At 44.1% G+C, this 15,075-nt stretch overlaps 1 protein-coding gene across 8 annotated transcripts in view; it reads left to right on the forward strand.

Annotated features, from left to right (window-relative positions):
• Window positions 1–15,075, forward strand: part of utrn (utrophin) — a 174,964-nt gene that overhangs the window by 114,014 nt on the left and 45,875 nt on the right. For all 8 annotated transcript variants that reach the window (XM_076756295.1, XM_076756296.1, XM_076756294.1 and 5 more), the window contains 5 exons: window positions 2,862–2,991; window positions 4,745–5,013; window positions 6,227–6,373; window positions 9,414–9,492; window positions 10,899–10,959. In XM_076756295.1, the coding sequence (XP_076612410.1) occupies window positions 2,862–2,991; window positions 4,745–5,013; window positions 6,227–6,373; window positions 9,414–9,492; window positions 10,899–10,959 (686 nt within the window). The remainder of the gene's footprint in view (window positions 1–2,861; window positions 2,992–4,744; window positions 5,014–6,226; window positions 6,374–9,413; window positions 9,493–10,898; window positions 10,960–15,075) is intronic.

The following is a 15,075-nucleotide window of genomic DNA, read 5'->3' on the forward strand; positions in this document are numbered from 1 at the left end:
TGGTAATAGATAAGGAATACAGTTACATTAAACCAGATACATGATGCTAATATTGAGCTTTCCTGTTCATTCTTGACCTTGGAATCAGCACTTGATGAAATTATTTGCTCACAAGGTCCTTTAAGTAGCTGTTCTTGAGCTTTTAATCATATCACATGGTTTTCTTCTTCCCCTGTTGTCGTGGATTTATAAATGTTCAGATTCCCGTTGGAGGATTTAAAGGGCTTAAAAGTTGAGCTCCAGTGTTCATTTTTGCTCTTGAAAACAGTCAAGATATATTCCAAAATGTATGCAAAACACATAGGAACTAATTGAACTGATGTCCGGAGCAGTGAGCTGTGTTCCACTGTTGAGCATTACATCAGACCAAGCTCTTCAAAAACTTCAATTACCAGTTTTGTTCGCTCTGTGTTTACAGCTTGCTTGAAATCATTAATTTGAACAACAGAATTAGATAAGATCATATTAGCACGCATTGTTTAAAGCTGTTTAACAATAATTTTAGGGCTGAAGTAATTGGTTGACGAATGGAATAGTCAATCAACAGAAAATGAATGAAAAACAACATAAATTCTGCTTCTGTGCTTCTTCTCTCTGTTGTATATTGGATAGCTTTGGGTTTTGGGGCTGTTTGTGGGACAAAATGAAGAATTTCAAGATGTGCCTTTGGGCTCAGGGAACAGTCACAGTGTTTAGATGCAGGTGAAGATGTTGGCAGTAGTAACAGTTTGAGGATTTGTCATCATGCAGGTCAGCTGAAACTGGTCAACATACCAGTCTGCCATATTGTGATCTGAAATCAGCCAGTAACAGCTGCTGTGACTGTAATTCTCTCGACAAAACAGTCTTAAGTCAAGGTCCTCTTACCTGCTTGTGGTGGGTGTTTTGCATATCTTCATGCAACTAAGACAAGGCTCTGTGACTACAGGAATAGCATACTGTGGAGCAGACAGCTTGCTGGTGTGATGTTGTAAATATTCCTTCCTTTTACACCTGGTTGTTATCAGGCATCCCTGATTTATCCGACCAGGGATGTTTCCACCAGGGTATTATTTGTGTTCACACTGAGCTGCTATCTGTGATTTGCAGCAAAGATTTTAGTTTTTTTTTTTGTGACATTACTGCTATCAGAATATTTGACTTGCTAAAGTCTAGGCAACATGCAAATCAACAGCTTCTTCACACTCAGTTCAATCCCTTCTGAAGCCTGATTTAAGCCACCAACAAATCTGTGAGTGCAAAACAAAAAACAAAAAACAGATGAAAAAGCAAGTAGTTGGTTTGTACTGGGAGTTGTCCCCACAGCTTAGTCCCCCCCCCCCACCCCTTTCCTTATCTCCGCTCCCCACACACACCTCTTTTCCTCGTCCTCAATCACCTCTCATTTAGTTTCTATCTCTCAAGGTCTCCTCTCTGAGCTACCTGCCCATTATGTTTCCTCCATGTGAGCCGGGAGGAAATCACTGGAACGGAGCGAACCATTTATTAGCAGGGGTGATTTAATTTGTCTTCAGCGGGATACTCCATTTCAGCATGAGGGTACATTTGTCGGTAGGAGGCTGTGTGAAATTGTCATTGCAGAGGGCTAAACTTAACTTTTACTTTTTGTTTTGAAGCTAAAGAAGAAAAGAAGTGTGTGCATCTTCCCCCCCCCCCCCCCTTCTTCTTATCTCTTCAGATGATTTTGCATACACATTCCCACTGAACCCAGCGTGTTGTCATCTGCCACTCAGTCTGTATTGTGGGCATGAATAAAAAACTGAATTTTCGGCATCTCATTTTCGCTGCGCTCGTATTTGATAAGTCTGATAAGTGCGAGGCTTTATCAAAGCGAGTCGTCCCATCTAATCAACTTGCCTGACGGCGTCTTCAACTACATCGCCTCCTCACAAAGCAATCACACACTCCGATAGGCAATGAAGTCCCCCGGGGTCACACGTATATTCAAACAAGAGTAATTATACTGTTACATGCCACGCTCGCTCCCTCTGTCTTGTTTTCCTCGCCTGCTCTGAGCTGTGGCGAGGCCGACTGGTCGACACGAGGTTAAGAAAAGTGTCCGTCAAATTGCTTTGTGAACTTTTAGCTTCAGTTGTCCTGGAGTGTGTGTGGATGGATATATGCTTGTGTTTGTGTTAAAAAGATGGGCAGGATATGTGGTAGTGCTAGCCGTCTCTGTAGTGATAATTCCTGCAGGGTTATAGTGCCCAAAAACTCGCTTTATTCTGCGGATCACTCAGCTAATTTCACAGCAGCCCAAAGGAAATGCCCGGTTTGACCCCGCGCTCTTGCCCTCAAACGCTGCTCTGTTCTCAGAGCTCTCACTCCTTCCGACACTCCCAACATAGCTGCTCCTACCACTTGCTTTTCCTCTTAATAAGGGACAACTGGGCAGAGAAAGTGCATTGTAATGCACCACTCACCTAATTAGCCATTGAGAGTGTTGTTTTTCTCATCCATACGCTGAACGTGAACATCTGCTCGTGTTCTTTGTTGAGTAAATCATAAGTGTGTCTTTTATCATATCATGAAAGTCAGAGCTGATTTAAGCAGAACTGGTTGATTAGTAGATATTTCTGCGAGGGGAGCAGTTTGGATACATCACCTCGTTCCCAAACACTGGGTTCATTCGGAGTTCATTGGTACAGACAAGAACAGGAGACAAGAGTTGGAAGCTTGCACATACCTGCGGAGGAAATGCACTAATTAACATTTCTCTGCTATCAAATGCTTGTTCTCTAGTAATGACAATCTTTTCTCAGAGTTTCATTCTAATGACTGCTTTCTAAGGGAGAATTTTGGGCTGTCACGTAAGACAGACTGAAGCCCCTTAAACCCGGTGCTTTGTGTTTCTCCTGCAGGCTCTGCGGTCAGAACTGAAGGACCGTGAGCACTTGGTGGTCAGCACTTTGGATCAAGCCCGGATGTTTCTCGCTGACCAGCCCATCGAGGGTCCTGGAGAGCCACGCAAGAACCTGCAGCCAAAGACCGGTACATCCATATATTTGTAACCATGTTTGAAGAAGAAATAGATCATTTTTCATTCAGGAGCAGCTTGCTTTCATCACTATACTCACACTTGATGTGAAAATGTTAAGGCCTTCTTTTGAAAGAAGTCATTAATCCACTTATTGTCCATATTAACCACTTTTCATGTTTTTCAAGTACAATAGGAGCTCATATTAAGCGTCAGATGGTGTGATCTTGCGGTACACTAAGCATTTTAGTATTAAGCCAATCGCACTGGACTTCTTTAAGAATACACAGGAAGGCTGAATAGTAATAATTGACTCCGTCTTTGTTTGGGGTATTTTTCTCCTTTATTGGATAGAGTACAGTAGAGAGCTCACAGGAGGGGAGGGAAAGAGGGGTGATGACTACAACAAAGGCCCTTGGCTGTACTTAAGCCGTTTTACAGCCCGATGTCACCAGAATGCCTTCACAGACGTCTTTTTTAACCAGCTTGGAAGACCAGATCAGCAAGGTGTCTCATTCAGTACATCCTGCCCCTGGAACACTCAGACATTCACAGCAAGCCTGTCTGGTTGCCTTAAAGCCAAATGTACGGACTTACTTGGCCCGATTTTTTGGTTGAGTGCCCTTGGAACTCCATTCACTGAAATGTGAGCTGGTGGTCATGCCAATATCTAACAGAGCACCCAAGAATTAAATATGCACCGACTCATTCAGCATTCCCTGTCTGTCTCTGTCGGATGCGGCAGGGAAGTCTTGGTTAAGTCAGCACATTCCCCTTCAAACTAAAACCCTACTGTGTAAATAATTAAACCAACCCAAGGGGCTGTGTAGGGGTGTGGCGAGACTTCAGAGCGCGTTCCGATAGGCTTGTTGTCTGTGATCTTTGATACGGATATCAAAGCGTCTCCTCATTGTATAAATAGATAAAAAGCTGATTTAAGATCAGAGGCTGCGCTTGTTGTTTAATCAGAGGAGATGGGATTTCTGAGAGCGACACTGCAGTAAAGTCTTAACAACTTCATTTGTCTCACACTGCCTCATCAAAATTTAGTTTTGTCTCTGCTGCTGGATTGACTTGTTCGGTTTGTGGCCCACATTCTTCATTACAGCAGACAGACACCATCGCATTGTCGACTACCTGTGGTACGTCTCAGAGATGTCTGACTTATGTTTATGCATGTGAGGGAGGGAAAAGGAGAGAGATTGCAGAGGGGCAACAGGTGAAGATGGTAATTCAGGCACTACCCTGGAGACGAGACCTTAGAACTCATGAAAGCTGCTCATCTTTCTTTGGAGTGAAAATGAGTATTTGCAGAGCAGTTTTCTCTTCCACCAGCTGTCTTATTTCCTCTCTGTCTCTGTCCACTGATATGTCACAATTATCCTGTTCCCTCACCTTTCCGGCCTTCCTCATTTCCTGGATCCCCCGTGTGTCTTGCCCTTTTTTCTTGCTTTTGGTCACTTTTTAAAGAAGGTATAATTTTAATAAAATGACAGAGCTCCATAAATTAGCACCCCTATATCATGAAAAATGTGAAAACGGATGATTTGTCTCTCTCTTCTCTGAATTATAACTTGTATATAGAAGTACTTGTTAGGAAAACATAAATCATTATTGGAAGAAGAAGAAGTTCTGGCTGCAAGGATTTGAATGATTTGCATTTCTAACATAATAAAGGGCTTGAAAACTGTCATTGTCAGCAAAATAACTTACTTCTCTCTTCATCTGTCTTTTCTGTCTTCTCCTCCCTCTCCTCTCTTCCTCCAGACCTCACCCCAGAGGAGAAGGCCCGAGGGTTGGCCCGGGCCATCCGCAAGCAGACAGGCGAAGTGAGGGAGCGGTGGGAGCGTCTGAAAGGACACATGGGCGGCTGGCAGAGTCAGGTGGAGCGAGCCTTGGAGCGACTCCAGGAGCTGCAGAGCTCCATGGACCAGCTCGACCTGCGGCTGACTCGGGCAGAGGAGGCCAAAGCTACCTGGCAGCCTGTGGGGGATCTACTGATCGACTCTCTGCAGGACCACATCGACAAGACCGTGGTGAGTCAGACCGCCACCATACACACCTTAGTCATCAAGACATTAAGGCAGGAGCTAGACTCCCCACCTCTCTGTACATCGTTACAGCGTGCAGCACTGAGTCACTGAGTTCTTTTTTTAAGGTGCAGGATCTTAATAGTTTTAACCGTGAATAGCCTGTTTAACTTGCAAATCACTGATTTAACAGTCAAGTCGGCGCTGCCAGTTGTGATTTGAGTTAAAGGTATTATGATTATTTAAAGTATTAGCCAGCAAATCCATTAAACACGTGCGTGCATCAGTGAAGCTGGGTTTTCATCCAAATGCTCAACAGATTTTAAAAACCTTGCTGAGAAAATCTGAAAAACAAAATGCAAATGAAAGCTAGTGACCATCCACTACTATGTGATTGTTATGCGAGTTAGTTCAGCGAGATGGGCAGTAGGTGGCGCCAATTCTCCAGTCGGAAAATCTTAACACTATTTCAGAAAAAGAGGTCGCAACACGATGACATAATGAAACGAACGGCAGTCAAAAAAACACGCCACTCGATTTGATCATGCTCTCGGGTTTGATGAGTCTCTCGTTTGTTTGCAAATGCCACTCATCAAAATTTGACGAGACTTATTTTCTGAAGCAGAACCTGGCGAAGAAACAAGCAACGCATTTAGTTGACGAGCGGAAAAAATGATAGCACTTCCCAATAAACAGTAAACAATCAATGAAAAAGTGGCGAAGGACAAATAGAGGACGGAGGAGGAACAGCGGCGCCAAAAACATCACGTAACGGTTCACAGGTTGCGTGAACAAAGGCAGCTCCTTCTCTGTTGTGTTTGGCTGTCCGTCACACAACCTCACATCTCGCTGATTGCCTCCCCATGGTATGGACAGTCTGGCCAATTACGGCTCGTAATATCCACATCATGTAGGCATCCACTGTGAGTGAGACTCTATGAATGGATTTTCACTTCAAGAGTGGAAAGCTCTCCAGTGCGTGACACACACAAAGGATGCAGGCATTAAGTTTAAATTGACAGCCAGGGTAAAATTTTAATTACAAATTATAGCTTAACAAAATTCAATTTAAAACTTGATGTGTCTCCCAGTTATGAGGTCAGCACAAAAACGATGAACAGCAGTTAAAATTTAACAGGACCTCGCAGTTATTGTTGGTGAGAGCACAGACTTCATGATTAAATCAATAGTTTCTAACTATAATGTACTTCCCGTTCAGGCCTTCCGAGAGGAGATCGCCCCGCTGCGTCAGGATGTAAGAATCGTCAATGAGCTTTCTGCAGAGCTGACGCCGTTGGACATCCAGCTGTCCTCCACCGCCTCCAGACAACTGGACCAGCTCAACATGAGATGGAAGCTACTACAGGTACTTTAAATCCTCCTGAATCATCTGCAGATGTTTGAGCAGAGACACACACGTCCACACTCTGTCTCTCTTTGGCTTGCACTCCTCTCCTAAATGAATCTTGATCCTCTTTCGTCCTCCTCCCTCGCTCTCCTACTGCCTGCCTGTTTTTATCCCTTCCATCCATCTCTGTCTCCCTCAGTTTGTCCTCTCACAGCGAACATGCTGATTTCACTTTGCGCCAGCCGAACACGCAGAGGACTAAGAGTTGTCCCTCCACCCGTGCACCTGTCGTATTTGAACGCAGCTCCGTTCTCGCCGCGGCTCTAAACATCAATGGCCACTGTTCTCACAGAACAGCAGTCACTTTCTTGGTTTTCTGCGAGCTTGAATGTCTTGGTCTGATCCGCCGAGGGACTCGCTGAGTGTTTCTCAGAGCGGAGCGTATCTCAGCCCTAGAGGGAAAGTCATAGAGGAGTCTCTTTACAAGTCATCAGAAAGAAAGATAAGAGCAGTGATGCTGGTTGTGAATTAGGGAGCAAAATTCTCTGTTAAGTTTGGATGAGCATGAAACATACCAGTGTACACACATTCTCCTTATGAAGCAAGGTCGGTTATCCTATTTTTTCATTTTTTTTTACGCTGCACCCTCATCAGGACTATTTAAACTTTAGCTCTGTTTTTCTCTCACTGATTGGTAATTTATATTTTCCTGGTCTAGACCTACATATTTTGATCCTGACAGAGCAGAGCCAGATGGCCGCAGAGAAATGTGATGTCAAAGTATATTTTCTCCTTAATGACTGACTCTTTGAACCTCCTGACCAAGCTGACTGATGCTACCTGCTGTGCCGCGCGGTAGCAGGACTGAATACAGGTCAGGCCGCGCCATGTGATGGCATCAAAGACAGTGTCATGGAAACTTTTATTTCTGCGCTCTTCATTTGAAGTTTTTCTTGTGTACAGCCACGTGGCATCGTCGCTGTAGATAAATGAGTCGGGAATGTGGGCAGAAAAAAGGCGCGTGGGCAGAAAAAAGCAAGACAGGGAGCTATGTGTTGAGAAAAAAAAAAATGAAATCCTGGAGCCTAAAGTCATCCCTTTTTAAGTATGACACTGCCGCAGAGTGAGATTGGGTCGTCGGGCTAATTTGTAGCCTTGTGATCGTTCCCATGTACTGTAGAGACAGCCACTAATAGTCTTTCTGCCTGGAGAATGACCATAACTCAAACAGCGAGTCAGAGGAGGGCAGGGTTTCAGCGGACTTCACACTTTATCTCTCTGCTGTCCACTTTTTATTTCTTTCAGCCTGCAGGAAGGCAACAGCTTCACTAATAAACCATGTCTGACTGTGTAGTTTGATGGTTTGGTTTTCATATGCAGACAGCTCCCATCTTCCTCTCTGTGGGACAGTGTCCATGATAGCCATTAGTGGCCGGAAAGACACTGAGCTATTGGCCTTTCCTTGCCTATTTCCAGGATCCCCGTGTAGACAGCTGTTATCTGGCTGCCATAATGCCTGAGGTGTGTGTGCACGTCCGTGCGTGTGTGTGTCTGTGTGAGTCTCAATATTACAGACTGCCAATACTTTCCTGCTAGTAGACCTGATGGAGCAAAGCAACCCCACAGTTGCGTCAGGCACAGGTGCACTGCCCGAGAGGTCAATACTTAGCTTCACAGTGGTGCAGGAGTGAATGTGTGTGTGTGTGTGTGTGTGTGTTTGTGATTGATAACTCAAAGCTGTACGAAGCTTCACCTTTCGCTGAGTGCACTCCCAGAATTGAACAGTGGAACCGACATTATTTATAAGCAAGCTATCCTTTTGTTATTGGACTGCAGTTTTGTAATAATACAGGTGTTGTGGAGTATATGAGAAAAAGGAGGGTTTTGAGTCCTGTCCTGGTTTTGGTCATAATCAGGATTTGATGTTTACATGCAGCATGAGACGCCACATGATTCTGATATTATTCTGCTCCCTGATCTGTGTGTCATATGTTTGATACTCCTCTGTATCGCTCTCTGTGGTTTCTGCACTGCTTGAATTACCTCGCCAGCGGAGGGATAAAGCCAGTTTGATGTCTTGCTGCTTTATTTTCCACTTTGCTGGATTTGGCTTCTCCATCTGATCACGAGTAATGGAAGATGAAAGCAACAGCACAGTAATGTCAGACTGTCGTTTGCATTTCACTGTCATACCATCATGGAACAGCATATCTTTTTGTTTTACTGACTGACACAGACCATGTAACCTGAGTTGGCGACACACCTGTGCTCGAGGTGAACAGTATGAAATGCTGCAAAATACATTTGTCTGTTGTCAGCTTTTGCCGTTCCATTTATACCATGTGGCTATATTTTCTTTTGTTTTATTAGGTCATTGTAGCCAGTGGTGCAAATCAGTGAGCAGGACTGTTTTAGAACACTATTGTTTTTTTAATATACTGTTCGCATCAATGTGATGAAGTACTTTGATTCGTCTGGTTTATTTTATCTAAAACAAGTTTTTTTTTTCCAGAAACTTTACCACAGAATACCACTATATTATATATATATGTGTGTGTAAAATGATGTTATTCACATCGCCCACCTTTAACTTTTGCACATGGCAGACTGTGATCAGGAATCTGGGTCGGGTGTTTAATGCCACAGTATCCCAATTTCTGCCAGAGTGCACCGGCTCGTATTTGATTTTCTCAAATTGGGATTTAAGCAAATTCTCCTCGGTTCAGTTTGTTCGATCTGATTTCCAGCTGTGCTGTGTAATTCCCATACAATGCAGTACATATCAGCGAACGGCTATACGGTGGTAAATGAGATAGCACGTATATTAACCTTCTTCTCATTCAAGATATGATGCAGTATATATTTGTTCCTCCAAAAGAAAAAAAGTTTCTTGAGCTTGGGGTTTTACAGCAAATCCACCTCCAACTTAATTGCACTGAAATTGAATTCATTCCAACCATGACGCCATCTCCAGCCACTGTAAAGTCCTGTTTCGCTGAGTGCAGATTTCAGGCCCACAGCTGACTGTCTTCTCTCCCGTCCGTGTGTCATCGTGCAGGTGGCGGTGGAGGACAGACTGAAGCTGCTGCAGGAAGCCCACCGAGACTTCGGCCCCTCTTCCCAACACTTCCTCTCCAGTGAGTACAGAGCCAGTTACTGTACAGAGCCAATTAGGAAATTAGAATTTCTTTTTTTTTTTTGGGGGGGGGGGGGACTTGGTTTGCTTCCACCGAGTTACACTGTTTCACATCCCCTAATTTTTTCCCTGTTCCATCTTCTAATCTTCAGCCATACGCTTCACAGTCACGCATGCTCTGGGGATGCGTGGGTGCACGCACACACACACACACACACACACACACATACACAGTTTGCAGACGAGGCACTTTACTCTTGAATAATGCAAGGCTTAATTACAGCTCTCCACTGACTCCCTTCTCTTTCACCCTCTTTAGAGTGGTCATTAGCAGAGAGAGAGGAAGAGGGGACAAAGCTGGAGAGAAAAGACAAATGCCGGAGCGTGAACATTAAACAAAGCGTCTGGTCTCTGGCTCCTCGTCTCTCTCTCTCTGTCTATTGTCATTTTTATACTATACAGCCATTAGTGTTCTTTCTGCTCCACCTGATTTGCTTTGCTGGCTGTCAGACACAGAGACCAAATGGTCGATGTGAAATTCAGAGCAGGTGGTGTGCTCGGCCACCGTGCCGTGTCACCAGTGGACATGAATTCACCGAGTAAGCCCTGCTGAGAGCTCTGCAACCGCACCAGACAAAACAGCACTCTGTCTCTTCTTTCATCTCCCTGCCACTATGACACTATCTACTCCATCACACATTCGCTCTCATTACACCAGTGGCTTAATATTCCCTCAGGGATCAATAAAGTACTGCGTCCTTATCTTGCCCTATCCATCTCGTATATCTCCCAATCTCGCTTAATCTCTTTCTCTTACTGTCTTTTCATCTCTCTATCTGAGCGTGGAGCCGTGTCAGGGAGGAGGGAAAGTGGGAGGGTGATAAATCAAGCAACATTTCTGCTCCGTATTGCTCTTGAGAGCTTCTCGAGTCTTATATTAAGCCTGTTTTAACACTGTATCAGCTTGGCGTTCTTAAGATTTCCTTGGTCTGTCCGTATTTGTTGTCTTCTTTCGTATTCCACGAAGATTCAAATAAACCTGGGCATGCGGCACCTTTCCTCAACAGTTTTTTTTTTTCCCTCTGTATTTTAATTTATTTTCCACTCTCATGCCCTATTATCTCCCTCCTCCTTCTTTCTGCTGAGAAAACAATACCCATTTTACTCTTTTTTTCTCCCAATTTCATGCATGAGTCTTCCTTACATGGCTAGACTGTGTTATTATGGAAGTGTTAGATGTGAGAATTATTTCAAGTCAAGCCCCAAACACTAAATGGATTACTGTACTGCATGCAAAAATTGTGCTGCGTTTATGAAGATGGTGTTGTGATTTGGACTTCTTCACTTTCTCCCCATCTCTCCTTTTTCTGTCTCTCTCTCTCTCTGTCTCTCTCTCTCTCTCTGCAGCTTCTGTACAGCTCCCCTGGCAACGTGCAGTATCTCAGAATAAGGTTCCATATTACATCAAGTAAGTGGCGAGAAATTGCTTCGATAGCTGTCGTTGTGTCCGTATAATTTGTATGTAGTTGTTGCTTGTGTGTGCTTGTCTGTGTCACTGGTTATTGTGCACTGGTAGGCCTTCATGGCAGAGCAGTCAAGATATTGTCTGCAAAACTGCTGTTGGTTTAAAAAACACCTCCTTGGTTTTTTGGTGTGTGTTACCAACCGTCTGGTTTGTTTTGTGTGTTACTCCTTAACCCAGTGCTACAGTACATGTCTGAGTTGTGAGCTCTTGAAGTGATGAGTGATTTTCCCACCTCAGACTGTTCAATTAGTCAAATTTCTAGACACCTGAAGTGGACAAAAAACAGCAGGGCTATGTGTTTTTTGTATTCCTCACCCTGTCGTATGACGACTTTAACTGGCATCTTTGCAAGGTTGACTTCCAGCTGCTATACCCTCCTCAAGGTAGCCCCTCATGGGGCAGTGAGGTGCAGATGGGGTTGAGTTTTTGTTTTTAATTTCAGTTAGTAATTGACTGTGAAATAGCTCATTATCTCAAACATTTCTCTGTGGGGAATCTAAAGCTTAAGTCTTCTCAACCTTAATGCTCTGACCTCTCTCACATACATCACCTAGGAATGGGCTGGTAGCTGTTGTTATTGTTCCGTACATGCAGTGCACGTTCACCTTTTATTTTACTCCCAATTAGGAGCTTCTTTTTGCCCATTTGCTCGTCTGTATATTAAAATTCTAGCTGTTTCACCTGCATATTTCTCAGTCCAACATTAGCACTGCTTTTGAATAGATAATACCTGGCTGGATCCCAGGACAGCTTCCACACTGTTCTCATAGTGTCTAGAACAACTTTAGCTTGACGCCATGCTTCTTACTCTAGTTTCTTCCAAATGAGGCCAAACAACAGGTTTCATTTTAAATGGGCAGACAACAGGACAGCTTCTCTACTGTTCTGGAAATGTCTGAAAGTTTGACGGACCTCATTATCCAGAGATCATGTAATCGTCACAGAACTGCTGACTAGCCAAACCTGAATTCACCCTTATTTTAGTCGGTTGGGTAGAAAAATCTAAGGGTAACACGTTCAGCCGGATATCCTCTTTTTTTCAGTCGGTACACTGTTCCAGCCTTACTTTGGGATTTAGGATGATAAAATGGGCATCATTTTTAGTGCTGCCCCCTTAAATCGCCTTGTGCCCTGAGTCGAAATGCCACCGCCTCAGTTAAATTGCCAAATAGCCATTTTTTAAAAATTCCCCTTGTGCCATTGTCCACAGAATAACCCACGATAAAAGCTTCAGCTATGAAGATTTACAGGTCTAGTCTTGTCCCAGTGATAGGTTAAACTCCAAAAAGTTTTGATGCAACATAAAACCAGCCAGTTAAAACCACGGATTGAGTTTATTGAATCATATTGAAAATTCAATTTGGGAGGAGGTCAACGTAAAATGTTTTCAGACAGATGGTAAAGACACAGACAGAGATGGAGAAAAATAGGATTTAGACAAAGAGAGAGAGGGGGAGGGACACCTGCGCCATGCTTTGGCCCACAGCTTGGCACGAGAAAGGGATCAGAGATGAAAGCCAGACAGGCAACGACTCGGAGGACAAGCTTATAACTTTAGAGTCAACAGCAGCCTGTGATCACAGATGTGCCCAGCCAATGAACCGGCATCCGCCCACTCGCACAAACAAAACATGTGCACAAGGGCATTCGCACAAACCCAACACACACACATACAGTCGGACAGACGAATAGAGATGCACATCCTCACTCTGGCAAAGAAAGGCTTGCCCAAAGATGCATATGAAGTCCAACTGGAACCAGGCTCCAACTACCCGAACACACACACAGACCCATTGTGAGCACACGCCATATGTTCTGTCTGTGCCTCCGGGTTGGTTGGACCAGATTTTTTCTTCTCCATGGCTGCTTTCATGTTAACCCTAAATTGCCTTCCAGTGACAGAAAGAAAATAATTAATCCTCCTTCAACTTCATCCTCAGCGTGCGGCTTTGCTTTCGTTTTAAAGTGAGCATCGTCTGCTTCCCGCTGCCCTCTCTGATTCTCCCTCACACGCGGTTCTTCATGCGGGCTGGTGTACACTCATACGTACCCACTTAATTTGCAGCTTGAAAACCAAACTCTAAATCCATCTCCAGGACTAATCACAGGTCGCTTTCAGTGCCGTGACATCCTTGGGACAACCGCATCAGTCGCTGACACATTCATTTCCCTGAACCCCTCCCCGTCTCCTCTTCCATCTCCTCTCATGCTCTGCCTCTTTTCTTTGAGCTGACAAAGGGCCCCTGATTAAAACTGCGCCTTGTCCACCCCCTGTAGTGAGGAGTTCAAGCGACATATTGGGGGAAAATCAAATGGCTTCTGTGCCTGCTGCCTCATGCTGGCAGCCTCACATGCTGTCCCATTTCACCCATTCTGGCACTTCTGGGGTGGGCTCACACGCCTTGTGGGCTTTTTGAGAGGAAATATAGCAAGACTGCATCTACAAAGATTAGAGAAAGTCTCCTCGACATTCCAAGGCTTTTCTGGATGTACTGTCTGTCTGTGTTTTTGTCAGGAAGTATATGGTGGAGTTAGTTGTCCCTAACAGAACGGACAGCCTTTATGTACATGAGTGGACTTCATGCAACCGCCTCACAGGGCGTCTTTGTTATGTGGGTGAAATGTGGTCGAAGTTTTAAGAAGAATCCAAAGCTGTTTGAAGTGTATTCACGAAGAAGAATACTGATAACTTCGGGATGGGATGGGTTAATGCTTTAAGAGGAAAAAGAGGCAGAGGAGGAGATGTGAAAGCCAGAGGAAGACAGAGGATGTCAGGTAGTGAATGCAGGCACTTATCACCTGTCAGAGACACTTCTCGATAAGTCTGGCGGCTCACTGTCACCAAAAAAACATCCTGAAATCCTCTTTCTTACTCAGATATTTGACTAATTCAGTCTCTTTGGACACCCAGATATGCAAGTAATCGTTCAACGGCACGCTCATGATTATTCAAGAAGCCTTCTCAGTGTTAGATAGTGACAAACTCCCAGCAGCAAAGTGTTGTGCACAAGTGTTTGGCTCATCTGTAACCAATGGTTTGATGAGATACGTCCACCCCTTGCCCTGTATGTCCGTTGACCATGAGGCAGGTGGGCAAATGGAAGCAATACGGGTGGGAAATGAATGCTGTACAGTTAGATATAATGGTGTGCGTTGCATTCATCTGTGCAGCTGATCTTTTATTAACAAGGCATATAATTTATCTAGTCACAGAGTAGCCTCCACGCCGGCACTGCAACATCGGGACAAACAAAGAAAGGAATAATTGAATGTATTACATTTGCAGAATTTACAAATAGGAGAAATGATTAAGAATTTGTTGTAGACAGCATTTCACAAAGTTTCCCCTAAACAGTTTTTTTGTTTATTTTGTTCTTCTGTTTTTTTTGTTTTAGGGAGTCTGGGGCTGATTTGCTTCCATCTCAAATTACTCACGCAAAGTTTTTTTGAGGACGGAGATCCAATCTCAATGAGGCTAACGAGAAGGCATTGAAAATACCAAGTGTCAGCGCAAAGGCGAGATCAGATCATTTATTATCCAGATAACATGTCTGGATACAGATCCCATTTTAATACCAGGTGTGAATGGAGCCCTTTTGTGGAGAAGACAGACATAGTCACCCGTAGTGGGAAATTGTGGTCATGAATAATTATGGAGCAGCAGAAAAGGAGTAATTAGTAAAACCACTTTAACCTTCTGCTGGACTCAGTAGCAGCTGGAAATGGCAGCGCTACACAGAAAACGTCAAAGGATATGGCAATTAATTTTGATATCTTAATTGTTATCGTGGGGATCCGTTTGATCTGAGAGGGTCAGATCGCACGTTCCTGGCGGACGGTTTCAGAAGCCTACTTCGCACGCTCGCTGAACAGAAACCTCATGAAAACATCTTCTAGGTTATTTTTTCAACCTCACAATACCCTAGTGGCTACATGAATTTCATCCTTCCTCCGCCTGCTGCAGCATCCCCTTCTGTGACCCCATTTGATTTGTTGTTGCTCACCCTGAGATGTCATTTAGTGATGCTGATGAAGGAAAATGTCACATGCATTGCACAA

The sequence above is a fragment of the Chaetodon auriga genome, chromosome 18, assembly GCF_051107435.1.
Source record: "Chaetodon auriga isolate fChaAug3 chromosome 18, fChaAug3.hap1, whole genome shotgun sequence".
Taxonomy (NCBI): Eukaryota; Metazoa; Chordata; class Actinopteri; order Chaetodontiformes; family Chaetodontidae; genus Chaetodon; species Chaetodon auriga.